We start from the raw sequence: 13,672 nt of genomic DNA, 5'->3' as shown, positions 1-13,672 counted from the left end.
GCACAAGTAGACGACTTAGAGTAAGTAGTTAGTGTCTCTTAATCTATAGGGTGTCTGTTGGTTCACAAGGTTCCAGGGCCAGCCCTTGCGTTCCAACAGTGGAACAAGTCCAAAGCTAGGTGTGGCTGCCGACTCCTTAAGTCCCAGAACTGGTCAACGGCTCATTGATATGGAATGTTAGTCATAAAAGTTATTACGGAGTAGATATAGAGTAAAATAAAAAGATTTATTCACTCACCTGGCCTCACCCTCTTACAAGTAAGAGGGGAGGCCGGTTGGAATGAAGTTGCAGTAAATACAAGTATAGCGAGCGTAGATATGCTGTCTAAGCTACGATGAGAGGCAGTCGAGAAGCGGAGTCTCCGATGTTTCTTCAGTTACAGTATGCTGGATACTAAAGGGGTCTGTTGGTTCACGGGGTTCCAGAGCCAGCAGCTGCCGACTCCGTAGTCCCAGAACTGGTCAACAGCTCATGAATGGGATATTCTATAGGGTGTCCGTTGGTTCACGAGGTTCCAGAGCCAGCCCTTGCATTCCAACAGTGGAACAAGTCCAAAGCTAGGTGCGGCTGCCGGCTCCTTAAGTCCTAGAACTGGTCAACGGCTCATAATTGGGAAACACAAAGCAATACTGTAACACAGTGAATCGTTGTCTGTTGTCGGATTTTTGAGGCCTTTATCTTCGCTGGGATACGCCCAGGCGGGGAGGCTGAGAACCGGTCTGCGGGGTGATCAGGCCCACAGAGTTTTCCAGTTGTCGTCTCTGCTGCTTCCTGCTTTTTTGCCTCTTTTATAAATGTTTGTTGGACTGCCTCTATGACACTAACTATAGTATACAGATAGCAATAATTATGTAAAAGAAAATTATCCTAGGCAGATTTTCTACATAAGTTTCAATTCTGTAGAAATGACACTTTTAGATAAGAAATGAAATTTACAGAATGCGCATGTGTAGCTTAATGCCAGTGGAGAGAAGTACAAAGCGTTCATTTTGATTAACAGTCCACTTCAAGGTTACATAAATGTGAGAGTGCCGCGCGGCAGTTACACAAAAAAGAGAAAATAATATAAAGTCTTTGCTAAAAACTATAAGACAGTTACAGGTTGGTGGCAAAATTTGTGTGGGTAGGGTTTAGGTATGTTTCACTGCACAGCTTGGGCCCCTCACTACCTACCTGGATTTCTGTGGCATTTGTGCTGCCTTCTATCATGGACCATAACTCGGAGCTTTCACTGCCCTTGGCAGCTGTGGATCCGTGCTTGGACATTGCCTTGCAGACCTCACTGGCCCAGTGTCATGAACTTGTGAGGGAGGCTGTGCAGAACAGTTCACATCAGTGGCCCTGATGGAAGCCATGACTACTTTTATTGGCAGCAAGAACAATAAGGCAGTATTTACAGGGGAAAACCTCAAGTGTGTACCAACTGCCAAAGAACAGAATGTCCATGGCTACATCTGGACCCTAGTCTGCAACAACAGCCACTGTCCTGAAGATCTTTTGGTCTCAGGTCATTGCATTGTGGCTGGGCAGACATGGAAGTGGCTCCAAACCTTGGAATGGTATTTCTGAGCCAGAGATGAGCAGTGATTGGTGACAGCAGATCATCATGGCCACCTGAGACAGCAAGCAGTGTCATGCAGAATTCCACATGTCAGGGGTACTATTATGGATAGCTGTACTAAGTTTGCCCGACACAAGCTGTGGAAGCTGTGTCAATCATTGCCTAACTGACGTAGAACACACAACACAATTATGGTTATAGTGACTGTTCAAGGCCTCTATAGCTAAAACCCATGCCAGATCTCAGTGCAAGAGCGTGGGGGAGGGGGATGTATAGGGAAGAAGGAACACTTTCAGTTGCCAATAAACAGCTCCTCCCTACCCAGTTTTTTTTTAAATACTACAGCCACAATTCTGACAAGAGGTAGAACTTTTCAACATTTCTGTTGTTCTGTTTAATAAGAGGGAAAACAAGGAAACAGATGTAACAGCAAACAAATGCATTGTAAAAGAAACAGTAGTTTGCAAAATGTTCATGTAACCCATTCCTCTTCTGCAAATGTGAGCACACCTCAGACCCTGCGTGGCTGTACCACGTACACTCAGTGCATCGTCTGCACAGCAGCCCAATTTGGTACATGGTTGGGAAGGGGGACTCCCCCAGCGTGCCGGGCCTGCTGGGACCTGTATGCTAGGACTAGGGGCTGAGTACTGTGTGCTGGCCCTGTCCCAGCGCACTGACCTTGGGTGGATGTGGTGAAGCCTGATCCAGCACATTAGCACTGGAGTCAACCATTAGGTCTGACTCCAGGGCTGTGTGCCAAATTTGGGACTGGGTACTGGCTCTGAAGCCATGTTCTGGGAGCAAGTGCAGTCCCAGACTCTGAGTATGGCCCCCGAGCCAGCACATGAAAGTGTACTTGGCATGCAGCCCTAGCACATGGCCCCTAACCCCAGCATGCAGCCCCCATCCCTAGCCCAGGTGTGCAGCCCCAGCTCTGGAGACCCCAGACTTCAATTATTCTGTACTCCAAGGTAAGAACTTTTCTCCCTGAGGCCTTCCAAAAATAAGGTGCAAGTAATTTTGGGGGTGTATTATATTCAAGAAAATACGATAATGCTTTTAGTGCACAGAAATAGTGGCAGTCCTCCCTAGGCTGCTACTTTCTGCACCCCCCATTCTTAGTCATTTGGTTTCGCTAAGTTCTCCACTTGGCCCCTTGCCTGAGAAGGTAGCAGGAATGACCTTCAGCCTCCTGGTAAACAACACATCAGGGGTAAATAAAGGCAGTTTATTATAGGCAACGTATTTCAAACAAGTGAAGACATGAGAAATAAAGCTGCTTTTAAATCATCAGATCTGCCCCGTGACCAATCGGAGCAGACCACTGTGGCAGTTCAGGGCCACAGCATTGACTGCAATATCCCAGACCCCTCTAAATGCTGACTAGTTGTACTGCCCAAGACTCCTCCAAATGCTGATACTGGCCCCAAAAGTCCGTCTGGGGAGCAATCTCTCTGGCCCGTAATCATGGTGAACTCAGTTTGTGAAGTTCAGGGTCGTTTCACAGTGGAAAAGGATAAGTCACAGGGAAGGCAGGGGACCTTAAGTCCATGCAGGGTTGGGGTCTGGGGGAGGGGGACATAGCAGACTCCCCACCCCATACTCAAAAGAATCCTTGAGCAAGCAACACACAGCTGGTATAGTTGCAGTCACTTCATAGGTGTGGTCTGCCAATCCCCTCAAGGCAATAGCAGACAGGGGATGCTTGCTTGCTTTGCATTCTCAGACTGCCGCTCAGGGCTGACAGTCTGCAACCTTTTTGATTTATTGCCAGACAGTTTTAACTTGTGGACAGACCAGTCATCTTCCCTTATCTTGTGTCAGTCTCACCAAGCAAGGTGGTTGTACCATGTAGTGAGGTACATGTTCTCTGATAGTCCAGGGAAGAGCCAAACACACTGGTAATATTGTAGCATGCCTGCTGTCTTCAGGAGTCAAAGTCATCAGAACTATCATCTCTCACAGCAAGCAAAGACTGCTGGCCTGTGACATGTAGCAGAGAACAGATGCTTTCTCTTCTGTGGGGTCAGATGCATAAGGGTGTTAGCATCCTGTAATTCGAGACACAGGGCATAAGGGGTCCCAGCACAAGAGATCACAGCAGACTGCCCCTAGCAACATCAACTGGCCCTGTCTGCTGTGTTTCATACCCTGGCTGTACCCTTTGGCTGTTTGCTTAATGGCTGCCTCAGCATGCTCCCCACTTCCCCAGATCCCTAGGGAGCACAGGAGACTGTGAACTTACCATGTTGAGAGTCTGCAGGGCAAATGAGTCTGCCCACTGGTTGGATGGCCTTGCAAGTTGGAACTTTTTTGTGGAGTTTTTCATGCTATTCTCTCCTACTTTCAGACTGGATACCTGCAAATGGCAGCAATGGGCCCTCACAACAGATAACAGGCCCAAGACATTGTCAGAGAGTGATACCTAGAAAGCTTCCAAGCAAAGGAAGACTCATGCCTACACAAAGATGGACATATACACTATGGTGCAGTGTAGGTGCTCTTCCGAGGTCCCTTCCAGCCCTAATATCTAAAAAATCTATGAAATCTATGACATGCACATTATACAAGAGATCTGGAAATCTGGCATGGGGGGTGGGAATAGAGTGGTGGTAGCCTTAATTAATAGAGTGGAAGTAGCGCCTCCTGGTATCTAGCCTAAATCTACCCTCTGCCAGCTTGTGACCGTTATTCCTGGTCACTCCTGGTAGTGCTCGGGGGAACAGGGATTCCCCCAATGCCTGCTGATCCCCCCTGACTAGTTTATAACAGGCCACTAGATCCCCCCTCAGCCTTCTCTTTTGGGACATCCATTTAAATGCTTGTTATGATAAGGTGGTACAAACTGTTAATAGGTCTTATTACGCAAATGCTTTTGGGGATTTGTCTCACGACAAGTGGCACGATAGTTCTGTACGCTAGCACTTCATTCTGCATTAAAACATTTTCTGCCATAAGAGTGACATTAGTTTACACCTTTAATAGCTCATTGTTCTTTATAGATGTTAACAATCATCTTTCCTTTTTAATGGTCTTGAATTTTTCATCAGTCAAGCTAACCTTCCTTAGGGCAATGTTGCTGTCTGCTAGCTGCTGCTTGTTTATTTCACAAATTCTTTAACTCTTTAGCTTAGATTTTTTTTAGCCCTGTAACATGTGATTTTGAAAAAGAGCTGAAAAGCCTATGTCCATCCCTGAAGACCAGTCTTCAGTAACAGCTAGGGGTTCATCTTTAGTTATGTAGAAAAGGAAGATTGAGTCATCTGAAGATTGTTTTGTTGCTCCTCTGTTCAGCCTTCTGATAAAATCTTTTTTTTCTTTATTCTGTCTTTCAAAAGCTAGCTGCATATTATAATTGGGAGTGCATTTGTATGTGAGAAAATATGATATTTGGTAATATATATAATTTTAAAGACAGACAGAAGGCAACGTAGAGATGAACCTTATAGACTAACTAAGTCAGAGATGCATAAGCTTCTGTGAGCCAGAGCTCACTTTGTTAGATGTGATATTACATTACTTCTATACCTCCAACAATCTCATGGAAATTTAGAAGTTTGGGGTCTACCAGGAATCAACATTTTAAGTGGAATAATTAATCCATATCTTAAACAACTTTTTCTGACAAAAGCATCTGAATTAGTTTGCATGTCTTGTGCCAGGCATAACGATGGAAGTGCCAGGCTGTCTTCCTCTCAGAAATCGCAGTGTTGACTAACAAGAGTCTGTGCTCATTAGATGCTGGGTCATTTCTGCACAATGGTTGTCTGTTGTGCTGTATGTCATGCAATTTGATTTGCAGAGAAAAAGATACTATTTGTGCATGGAACAAAAGGTTAAACCTTTAAATGCAAATATAAGAACACCCTTCTTCAGGCATAGGGAGAGTCTGAGGAAGGGTGTTTGTGCTGCAAATTTTTCCAACTACTTAGTTGGCCTAATAAGAGATATCACATCTACCTCCAAGAACCTTGTCTGCCTATGTTCTTTGACTAACACAGCTGCAACCAACAACCCTAAAATATAAGAACAGTAACTCTGAAGTTTAGTTATGTTGTTTCACTACAAAATGTGACAGCCACCAAAAAAACTTACCGGGATGTTAGTGGTCTTCTGTAGCTGCAGATGTGGTAATTTAATTTTAAAAAACGAAAATCCTTTGTATAATAGTTAATCACTAAAGACTTAAGCTGTGTTTCCTAATACAGTAAAAATTAAAGGGTTAATGCACTTGTGACATATCTCTGAACCACTAGATGGAAGTAGATGCTTGCAGACTTGCATTAAATTTATTAACTTTGTAAAACCAGTAGCTATTTAATCTTATTTGCTGAAAATTAGGAGCCAGTGGAATTAAATTCACTTATGCCAGTAATGATGTATCCCTAGGAACAGAACTAGCTTTGTAGTAATTGTCACAAGTGTCAATGAAATGGAAATCATCCATATTTGAAGATTCTAATTTGTATAGGAACATGCAGTTATATAAGACTTTATATATGAAATCTTGAAGTTATGTGGTTGTGCTTTGAGAATTGAGGCTTTATTATTGAATGCCTGAATTAAAATATTATTAAAATGTTAACTTTTTTATTTACATTTTAATTAGTGTATGAGATTCCTTCTGGACAATACTTGAGAGAATTATATGGACACCTTAACATTGTATATGATCTTTGTTGGTCCAAAGATAATAAGTACCTCCTTACTGCATCCTCTGATGGCACTGTCAGGTTGGTATGATGGAATTGGTTTATATTTGTAACCTTGTCAAAAGCCTCTATAGGCAGAGTCTGTCTAGTCGGCTAGGTACAGACATTCAAAAAGCTCAAGGTGGAATTGATCTAAGTTACATGGTTTTCTGTAAGCGGCGTAATTTAGACTGGTAGCAAACAGAGCACACGTCACCCTGTGGTAAGGGATGCAGATCTTAGACTGAATTCCACCATTTTTGAACTAGTCTATGTGTGCCGAGCTTTTGTTCTGCTACGGGCATAGACTAGTTTTGAACTTCTGTTTTATTACCGCTGTAGGCTGGCTTCTAATCACTTATACTGGTAAAAGTATTCTGTCTGTACCTGGCCATTGTGTTTGTTACGAACTTGCTGTTCAACTTTTAATAATCGATTTATTCATTAACACTATCAGAAATTTATGACAGAATTTCAGCCCTCTTGAGAACTTGTTTTATAATGTTAATTTTAATACATACTCTTAGTACAGTGTTTGGGGCTGAGATTTTTAAATATAGGAATCAGACTGTAAGGTCCTAAATTCATATTCCCTCACCTAAATAAGTGACCTGATTTTTTTCAGAAATCTTGCATACTCATTGGCTTTTATAGAAATCAGTGGGGCTTTTAGAGTATTCAGTACATAGTATTTACTCTTAATGTATATTAATCTTTCCATTGTAAGGCAGCATCAAGGTTGGAATTTTGAACGCAGAAGGCAGGACATTTAAAATTTAGGATTGAAATATCCAGTTTAATTTGGCTACATTGCAGATATGGGTAGTAATATCAATTCCAGTTACATTACTATATAAGGATTGTGGTAAAGGACTGCTTTCAGTACCTTCACTCTTAAATTTAGAGACTAGAAATGCAAGAAGTTATGCAATATTAGAGTTAAAAGTATCATTTCCATGTGGTTTTTAACGCCCCCTTCCCACCAAAAAAGAGGAAAATATGGTTATGACACTTCATAATTGAATTATGAACAAATCCAAAAGTTTTCAACTGCACTACTGTTTAGCTACTCCTACCTGTTGCTTCCATTTTGTAACTCCATAGTTCTACAAACAGTTGCATCATTTAAAATACCAAAAGAATTGTTGCATGATACTTTTATGTGGAAGTGTTAACTGTTGGGAAAGGGTAAAGATGAAGTAGAGAGAACTTTTTGGAGTGATTGTCCACGTGGCTTCCACTCAGTACAAATATGCACATGGTCAGGCTTTTTTTTGGTTTGTTTGTTTTTTGTCCAACAGTATTTACTAGGGCTCTTCCTGTTACCTAGGTGTCCCACCATCCAAAGACATACAAGTAAGAAGAGACCCAACTGTCCTTTAGTTGCTGCTTAACACTCATGGCAGCAAGATGAAAATACTTTCTACCCATCTGTGTACAGTGTTAATGTTGAAAGCTCTGTATTGTATTAAGTTATTGCCTATTGCCTTAGGACATGGGTATCAAAGATATGGCCCATGGGGCTCATGGATAGGTGGGAAATTTGAGAGCAGGCCCCACTGCTGAAATCCAGTGTATGGAGCCCCACTGGGAATACATTCAGCCACAGATGAGTCCAGATTTGACCTGTGAAAAGCCCCAGTCCAGATCTGGCCCAAGGGCCTGGATGAGTTTGATAACTTTGCCTGAGAACATCTTAGATAGTTTCAGTCATCCTGAAAGTTAAGCTGGGAGAGTTTTCCCTGTCCTCCCATGTTAGCAATATGATTGAAGCTAAATTTCTAGGGATAATACTTGCCCCTTTATATCACTGTTGAAGATTCACAATGAGACAAACCGTCAATACTCATGGAGTAAAGGAAGGGTGCCATGATGCCCAGCCTCTGTGAGAGGAAGTAGGCACTGGGTCCTCCCTGTGTCCCAGAACCATTCCCCATGGCCCCTTCCACCAGCTCCAGAACCATGGGAATAATGGGGATACCAGCTGACCTGAAAAGCTCAGTCCCTATGTGACTGTTCCTGCACTCTGAGCAGTGCACTGCACTGTGCCACAACCAAGTTAGTGGGCATAGTTTCATAGTTTCTAGGTTCGGAAGGAACCTGAGCAGATCATTGAGTCTGACCCCCTGCCATGGCAGGAAAGAGTAATGGGGTCAAACGACCCCAGCAAGGTGTACATCTAGCCTCCTCTTAAAGACTTCCAGGGTAGGAGCCAGCACCACTTCTCTTGGACGTTGGTTCCAAATCCTAGCCACCCTGACAGTGAAGTAGCGCCTCCTGATATGTAGTCTAAATCTACCCTCTGCTAGCTTGTGACCATTATTCCTGGTCACTCCTGGTAGTGCTCGGGGGAGCAGGGACTTCCCCAGTGCCTGCTGGTCCCCTCTGACTAGTTTGTAACAGGCCACTAGATCTCCCCTCACCCTTCTCTTGTGGAGGCTGAACAGGTTCAGGTCCTGTAGTCTCTCCTCATAGGGCCTGCCCTGCTGCCCCTGCTTGTGTGAGTGGCCCTCCTCTGGACCGTCTCCATGTTGCTCACTCCATGGGCGCCACACTCCCTCTTGAAGTGCGGCGCCTAGAACTGGACGCAGTACTCCAGCTGTGGCCTGACCAGTGCCGCATAGAGGGGGAGGATCACCTTCTTGTACCTGCTTGAGATGCATCTGTGGATGCATGACAAGGTGTGGTTGGCCTTCCTGACTGCATTCCCACACTGCCAGCCCATGTTCATCTTGGCATCAGTGATGACTCCAAGATCCTTTTCTGCCTCTTTACTGATGAAAAGGGAATTCCCCAGCCTGTAGGTATAGTGCCGGTTGTTCCTCCCCAGGTGCCTCACCTTGCACTTGTCTGTGTTGAATCCCATCCTATTCTCATCCGCCCACCCCTGTAACCTGTCTAGGTCTGATTGCAGCATATTCCTCCCTTTTAGCATGCCCGCATCCCCCCACACCTTAGTGTCATCAACAAATTTGAACAGGGTGCTATTTACCCCCTCATCCAAATCACTGATGAAGATGTTGAACAGTGCAGGCCCGAGGACTGAGCCCTGCGGAACCCCACTGCCCACATCCCTCCTAGTCGAAAACGAGCCATCCACTACCACTCTCTGGGTGCGACCTTCCAGCCAGTTAGCGATCCATTTGACTGTGTGGGTGTCGACACCACAGTCCCCCAGTTTCTTAATGAGAATGGGATGAGAGACAGTGTCGAACACCTTCCTAAAGTACAGGAAGACTATGTCCACAGATGCAGTGACGTGCATTTTCAGCCCAGCTTGTTTGCTGTGTCTTCCCATGCTCCTGGAACTGGTGGGAGGGGACTTGGAGAATGGTGGCTCCAGTCAGTAGCATTTAAGTTTCTGCAGGAACAGCCACAGGGCAGCGGCAGGGGCTGTGCTTAAACTCTTGAGTACAGACTGAGGTCAGGAAGCTGGTAGACAAAAGAAAGAGTGAGGCATGGAAGGGTTCTTTCTCCATTTCCTTCACCCAGTAGCAGCATCAGCACCAGTAGCCATTATCACCACTTCTTCCTCCTGCTGAGACAGTGACATCCTTCAGGGGCTCCCCCAAGCTCCCTAGTTTGCCCTGCGGAGCATCTTTGTCCAGCACCATGCACCACCCCCATGCTGTGCTGTCCTTGAGATCCTTTTAAAGGTGTTGTGGGGTAAGAGAAGGTAAGCACTGTAAGAAATAAATTAGGCTTTAAATGGGGTGTCACTTATTTCCAAAAAAAGTGATGTGCCTTCCATCTAAAAAGTTTGAGAACCACTGCTGTATACCTTCCCCAAAGAGACACTGTAGAAAATGATAGACTGGTCAATTAGTCAACTTCAGATTTTGGAAAGAAGTGATGGGTAAAAAATGCCACACAGGAAGAACAGTTGGTTCTAGCTGCAGGCTTCTTGCCAGATGAAGTAGTAAAATTTCTATGATTGCCTCAGTGGATAAGTCTAAGATACTCCAGCCAGGACCTCCCTGGGTGCCTGTACACATGCAGTGAGGCTGCTCTGACATGCTGTAATTACAGCGCTCAGAGCAGGCTTGCTGCACGTGTATAGGCACCAAATGATGTCCTGGAACATCTTAGATTAATTGAGTCTGCTGGAGTATGGTAATTACCATGCTCCAGCAGACTCAAGCATCATGTGTATCAGTGTTTCTGCACTGAAAAATGGCAGCAGGGGCATTTTAACTAATGCTCGTCATATGAGCTTTAGATAAAGCATCCCGGCCACCATTTTTCAATGGGGGACAGATACACGAGAGTCTCTGGGTGCTTTAATTAGAGTGGCTCTCAGAAATGCTCTTATTAAAGCATCTCCCTACATACTCTTAGAGCATGTGTATGTGCCCATTAAGTGCATCACCAGTGTTTTGGGTATATCTCTGGATGAGGGGACATACGTAATTTGATACTCTCTTGAATATCTTGTGCTTGTATATTCCTGGCAGACTCACCATGTTGTTGCATAATCCCCATGTTAGATTTTCAACACTCGTTGACAGGCTGCTAGGGCATTATGAAGGAGTTCCATGAGATTTGTATGGATCACACAGTTCTTCAGTTTCATGAACTGTAGCATAAAGTACAGTGACCCAAAGCAGTATATTGGGCCAAGTGTTGCTGAGTTGCAGGCTAGTCTTCTAGACTTGTGTACAGGAGCACCATCTCCAGGGGTGGCCGCAAAGCCCCCAGGGTCTCTTCAGCCCTTGCTCTCCCTGCAGCTTCACCTTGATCTCACCTGGTACACCTTGTCATAATGTTTTAAGTATGAGAGGCTGCCTTAGGGGTTCCCAAGCTGTTCTCTCTAATGACCACCAGGTTTTTGTGGTTCTCACCTTAAGGGCTACTTGTGTGGCTCCAATCTACCCCTACACCAGGCCCCATGCCTTGCAGGCGTTACCTCTCATTGACATTTGCCTCATCTCTCTCAGCCCCACTCTGGGGTCTCAGCATACTCAGCCCTTCCCCAGGTTCTCAACACACTCCAGCTTCTCTAAAAGGCTCCTTGACCTTTTCTGGTCCCATGCACTAATCCCCCGCTGGACCTCTCCAGGCACCAGACTCACTACATATCTAGTCCCTCCCTGGGCACTGGACCGTCTTGGTCCCTACCAGGCACCAGCCTCTCTCATGCTCACTCAGCCTACGTAGGCTGGCAGACTCCTCACGTCTCTCTCTCAAGTTTACCCCCAGCTCTCAGGTTCATATCAGACCCCTCTGGTCTGTCTTTCTCTGTTTCTCTAAAGCTTACCCTGAGCTCTCAGGTTCAGCCAAGAGCCCTGCTGCAAGCCTGGTGTCAGGAGCTTCACTGCCTGTGGCTCCTGGGCTTAGACTTCCTGACCAGGCCATGGACTTATTACCTTCTCCTGGTCAGGTAAAGCCCTCATTAGCTCCCTTCTCCACCTGTTTTACAGGCTGCCCATGCCAGCTACTTTGCAGGCTCTCCCTCTTCTTAAAGTGACAGGTGCATCCAGTGCTCTGTCACAACTTCCAAATACTCAGATGCTTGCAGTTGTTTCCAGAAAGAACTCAGGTGATTAATTCACCATCCTAGATCCTCATCCCTCTAACGTTGTAGAAGTTCCAGTGCCACAACAGACAGATGTGCTATTAAGATTTGGGGCTGAGATGGCCATCATTGATAATATCAAGCATGAATGGGTTAAATATAAAGGCAAAGGAGGTTTTCAAATCTGCCCTGAAAGTCATTTAGTAGTCCTTGCAATTTGCTGCTATAGTCCTTAAGTTTCTCTTCCACTTTTCAAGGGTGAAACAAGGCCTGTCTTTTTCAGTACCATTGCAGAACCCCATCTGTTAAAATACAAGTTTATCCAGAAGTACACTAGCATTTTCCAACACTACCACCAATTCATTCTTAATGCAACTATAACATTTGCTCCATTTGTTACATTAGCTTCATTATTGATCACCAACCAATAGCAGTCCATGATGAATGCTGAGGCATTAGACCGTTTCAGGCTGGATATAAGGAAGAATTTCTTTACTGTCCGAGCCCCCCAAGGTCTGGAACAGCCTGCCATCGGAGGTGGTTCAAGCACCTACTCTGAACACTTTCAAGAGCAAATTGGATGCTTATCTTGCTGGGATGACCCCAGCTGACTTCCTGCCCTTTGGGCAGGGGGGCTGGACTTGATGATCTTACGAGGTCCCTTCCAGCCCTAATGTCTATGAAATCTATGATTTTGATGTTTTATCCATGCTCTGACACCTTTGTTGTAAGTTAGATGGCACTCATTAAAGTAAGTTCTTCCACTGTATTTGAAGGTATTCTGTTTTAAAGCAGAACATCGTCAATAATGAGAAATGTTTTCACTTGGACATCTCTGCCATATTTTTGCCTCGTCTTCATCTATTTCAGCAATGTTGCATTACCTGCTAGCCTCAAAGCTATCTGGGCTTTTTTTGTCAGTTGTATAAGGATCTGTTTAGCAAGAACACATGTATATATGTTTGGAACACCACAAGAAACCCTGGTGGTGTTCTCCTTGATCCTCCTGGCCAAAGGGAAGGGCTGAAGCACGAGTGGACACATCCTGTAGATCAATGCAAGGTTGTGCAGATGGTGTTGCCAGCAGGGCTTTGGCTTCTTTGACCACAGGATGGTGTTCCAAGAAGAAGGATTGCTAGGAAGAGATGGGATCCGCCTGACAAAGAGAGGGTGAAGTATATTTGCAGAGAGGTTTTCTAACTTATTGAGGAGGGTTTTAAATTAGACTTGCCAGGGGATGGAGACCAAAGCCCTGGGGAAAGTGGGGAAGTGGGTAACCTGAAGGAAGCACAAGCAGGAGGGTGGAACACAGGAGGGGTTCTCATTCTTCCTGACAAAGCAAGGCATTTGGCTAGTTACCTTGCCAAATTCCTTGTACACGAATGCATGGAGCCTGGGAAATAAGCAGGAGGAACTGGAAATCCCCACACAGTCCCAGAACTATGATGTATTGGAATAGTAGAGACTTGGTGGGATAGCTCGCATGACTGGAGAACTGTCATGGATGGGTATAAACTATGCTGGAAGGACAGACAGGGGAGAAGAGGAGGAGGAGTTGTGATATTAAGAAAAATCTTTCTCATGAGGAGGGTAATAACGCCCTGTGACCAGACTCTGGAATAGACTCCCAGCTGAGGTGGTGCAGGCACCTACTCTGGAGATCTTCAAAAGGAGACTGGACGCAGACCTTGCTGGGGTTATCTGACTCCAGCAGTCCTGCCTGCCCAGAGCAGAGGGGCTGGACCCAATGATCTCATGAGGTCCCTTTCCTCCCTAAACCTCTGTGAATCTGTGTGGAACAGGTTACCCAGAGAGGCTGTGGAATTATCCATCCTTGGAGGTTTTTAAGACATAGTTGAACAAAGCCTTGGCTGGGGTTATGTGGTTGGGCATGGTCCTGG

General features: G+C 45.1%; 1 protein-coding gene across 7 annotated transcripts in view; it reads left to right on the top strand.

The window, feature by feature from the left end:
* AHI1 (Abelson helper integration site 1) overlaps positions 1–13,672 on the top strand; it is a 205,637-nt gene that overhangs the window by 31,570 nt on the left and 160,395 nt on the right. For all 7 annotated transcript variants that reach the window (XR_016441409.1, XR_016441408.1, XM_090039835.1 and 4 more), the window contains exon 12: positions 6,175–6,298. Coding sequence is in view for 5 of the 7 variants with exons in the window: in XM_090039835.1 (XP_089895961.1) it covers positions 6,175–6,298 (124 nt within the window). In the remaining 2 variants the exon portion in view is untranslated. The remainder of the gene's footprint in view (positions 1–6,174; positions 6,299–13,672) is intronic.

This window comes from Crocodylus siamensis, chromosome 1 (assembly GCF_052110815.1).
Source record: "Crocodylus siamensis isolate JL-2025a chromosome 1, ASM5211081v1, whole genome shotgun sequence".
NCBI classification, from domain to species: Eukaryota; Metazoa; Chordata; order Crocodylia; family Crocodylidae; genus Crocodylus; species Crocodylus siamensis.
The sequence above is the reverse complement of the archived record's forward strand: the minus strand, read 5'-3'. Positions and strand labels throughout refer to the sequence as shown.